Source organism: Ursus maritimus, unplaced genomic scaffold (assembly GCF_017311325.1).
Source record: "Ursus maritimus isolate PB19 unplaced genomic scaffold, ASM1731132v1 scaffold_6, whole genome shotgun sequence".
NCBI lineage: Eukaryota > Metazoa > Chordata > Mammalia > Carnivora > Ursidae > Ursus > Ursus maritimus.
Window position 1 is genome coordinate 69,067,996 of NW_024426774.1, and position 3,550 is coordinate 69,071,545.

The 3,550-nt window shown below is 38.0% G+C and overlaps 1 protein-coding gene across 1 annotated transcript in view; it reads right to left on the reverse strand.

The window, feature by feature from the left end:
* The window catches only part of PPP1R21 (protein phosphatase 1 regulatory subunit 21), a 61,062-nt gene that overhangs the window by 13,763 nt on the left and 43,749 nt on the right, over positions 1-3,550 (reverse strand). The window contains exons 16-17 of the mRNA XM_040623497.1: positions 3,160-3,252; positions 145-387 (exon numbers count right to left, since the gene is read on the reverse strand). Of these exons, the coding sequence (XP_040479431.1) occupies positions 145-387; positions 3,160-3,252 (336 nt within the window). The remainder of the gene's footprint in view (positions 1-144; positions 388-3,159; positions 3,253-3,550) is intronic.

A 3,550-nucleotide genomic window follows, 5' to 3' on the forward strand; every position in this document is an offset into this window, starting at 1 on the left:
AAAAAAAAAAAAAAATCAAGAGTCAGATGTTGACTGACTCACCCAGGGGCCCCTCACTGACTTGTAATTTAGACGGTTAACACCAAACACTATGTTAAGTTCTTAACAACTGGCATTAAAAAAAAAAAAGAAGACGACACTTACCAGACTGGTGCTTTGAGCAGGCTCCAACACAGCCTTGGCTGAGGCTTCTTCCTGGCCCGCCACATTGACCCCCGTGGCATTTTCCTGGGCCAGCCCGAGGCCCTGCCCACTGCTCGTACTCCTCAGCTTATCTGCAATTCGCTGGTTTTCTTTCTCCAGCTTGATTTTGGCTAACTGTGCTTCCAACATCCAATGTTCTTTTTCCTGTTCCAGTTTAGAGATCTTTTCCAAACTCTGCTGAACCTTGAAAAGCAATAGAGTTCTGCACCTTAGAGGATGATGCAGATAAAACTTAGTGGCTCAAGAAAGGCTTCACAGAACATCAACCCCCAACTACCTCCCAGAAGTAAAAACAAAAAAGCCTGATTGCTAAACAGGGAAAAGGAAATACTGAACAAGATACAAAAAGCACAACCAGAAACTGAGAAAGTGGAGAGTAAAATTTAAAATCTCTATTCATCAAAAGATATCATTAATAGAGCGAAAAGGAAAGCCACAAAATGGAAGGCATCTGCAAAGCATGTATCCAACAGAGGACTACTATCTAGAATATAAAGAATCTTCTACAAATTAGTAAGAAAAAGATAGACAACCCAGTAGAAAAATAGGGGAAAAAAAAAAGACCTGAACAGACATTGAACAAGACTAAAAACATGAAAAAGAAGGTATTCAATGTCACTATCAAGAAAAAGCAATTTAAAACCACCCACATGACTACAATTAAAAAGACAGAAAATACAAAGGTGGGCGTATTTGTGGAGCAAATATGCAACTACCATCTAGTGCTGGGAGGACTGGAATTTGGGACACACACTTTGAAAAACTGGCTGGATCTTTAAAGCTGACAACATCATACCCTACGTCCCAGCAATTCTACTTCCAGGTAGATAGAACAGTGCGCATGTTTACCAGAAGACATGTGTAAGGACGCTCACGGTAGCACCAGGACAGCCAAACACCTGAAACTACCCAAATACTCATAGGCAGTAAAAAAGAGTAATGCCTATTCACACAGTAGAATACTAAACAACAATGAAAATGGACAGATTAAGATTACTAACATGGATGAGTATTACAAACATGTTGGATAAAAGAAGCCAGACCTGAAAAAATACATATTATATAACCTCATTGAATGAAAAGTCCATTTACCGAACTTTCCACTAATCTACTGTGCTAGGATGCAGGATGATGGTTCTCTTTGGGGGAAGGGAAAGTAATAACTGGAAAGGAGCATGAGGAAGGCTTCTGGCAATTTTTTTTTAAAGGTATATCTTACATAAAGAAATGTTCTTTTAAAAAGCTTTTATCTAGGTGCTAGTCACATCAGTATGTTTTCTTGTGAAAATTCACTGAGATATACAGTTGGCCCTTGAACAACCCAGGTTTGAACTACATGGATCCACTTACACAAGAATTTGTTTCAATAAATACAGTACAGTACTATTAATGTATTTTCTCTTATGATTTTCTTAACATCTTTTCTCTAGCTTACTTTATTGTAAGAATGTGGTATATAATACACATAATATATATGTATTAATCAGCTGTTTATTTCATTAGTAAGGCTTCCAGTCAACAGTAGGCTATTAGTAGTTAAGTTTTTGGGGAGTCAAAAGTTATACATGGATTTTCGACTGCACGGGGAGGAGGGGGTGTCAATGCCCCAAACCCCCACATTGTTCAAGGGTCAACTATACATTAACTATTTGTATGCTTTTTTAAAGTATGTTATACTCTATTCAATTAGTATAAAAAATTAATTCTCAGGACAAATAAAAGCTTGAGAATTACATGAAAATAAAAGCAAGCTTACAGTGAATTCCAAATGCTTTACCAACTATCATGTTGAACAATTACCATGCAGCAGACACTGTTCATGGTACTTTCCTGCCATTATCCCACTGAAGCTTCACAGTCCTTCAATTCTCATTTCTCAAAGAGCAGACTAAAGCTCCCAGCAGCTGAACCACCTGCTAAGCCAGCAAATGGCAGAGCAAGGATTTGGGACTCCATCTGTCTGGCTCACAACTCTGATTCTTTTCACTGTATCACACTGCCTCCCCTTGGCTCAATTAATCCTTACACGACCCTGAAAGGCAGATATTATCCTCACTTCAGAGAGGCAGGAAGTGACGCCTGGAGTGCTTATCAGACTAGCCTGCAGCTGGTCAACCATGGCCTGGGAAAAGCAACAGCTCTGAAGCCAGACAGCTCTTCCCACTTACTAGCTACCTTGGGTAAAAGCTGCTTCATTTCTTTGAGCCTTACTTTCCTTACATAAAATAAGAAGAAAATTGAAAATCAATTTTTAAAGTATTCTCCATTTGATTGTTTATGCCAGGAATTCTTGTTTTTCGGGAATTACTCTCTGAATTAAATTTTCAGTTCCAACATCCCAGCATATTGATGTTGAAAAGATAAGTGATATCTGCCAGCATAGACAAAATAAAGTCTCAGGTGAATTTATCTGCAGTCTCTTTTAAGATAAATACTTACAAAACTTAAGGCTAGCCTGCCGTTGAAGGGAATAAGTCTCTGACAAAAGCTAAACCACTGTCAGTGGGCACCAACTTCTGGAAAAGTCAGTCCCTCGTACCTCCACCTAGCCCCCAAATTCAACTGACCAACTGACTGAACATTGGAAATGTTTCATTACTGATCATTTGAGAAATAAAAATAAGTCAGAGTCTCTAGCTCCCTCCCCTTTTTTGCCTTATTATTCCTGACATTTAAATCTAGTGCCTAGAGAAAAAAAGAATCACTGTGTCCCAAGTGTGTTGCTATTACTTTAGTGGCAACCACAACACCAACTGAATCAAGATGACTTATTTAAAGTATCAACAAACATTCTTCAATGAATTATACTTATGGTGCTTTTTAGCATGTGTTAAACCATTAATTTTACATGTTTACTTATATAGCCTCTTAAATTGTTCTATGTTAAAAGCCTTCTGCAGGGGATTTAACATTTATGCTCTTTTAACAAGTAGCATGATTTGCCAGGTGCCATACCTGTTGCGCAAGGCCTTCTCGACTTTCCGTAGAGCTAAGAAGGACCCGGCGGTTTGCCAGTGCTTCTTCGTAAGGCACAGACTCCAAGAGTGGCTACGGAAAAAGCATCATAAGAATTCAAGAAAAAGATCATATCATTCCCTGATCCCACCACACAAATAAGAATGCTAAATGGGGCTCAATAATAAATTCAGATATATGCCAACATACACTTACTTCCTTTACTAATATGACCAGGAACTTTTTTAAAGAAAAATAACGAAGAAGGACTTGTCATTCCAGTTATAATCTACACTACCTAAAACCACAGGGACTTGTACCGAATACCATATGATTTCACTTCTATGAGAAATCTAAACAACAAAACAAATTAAAAAAAAAAAAAAAAAAA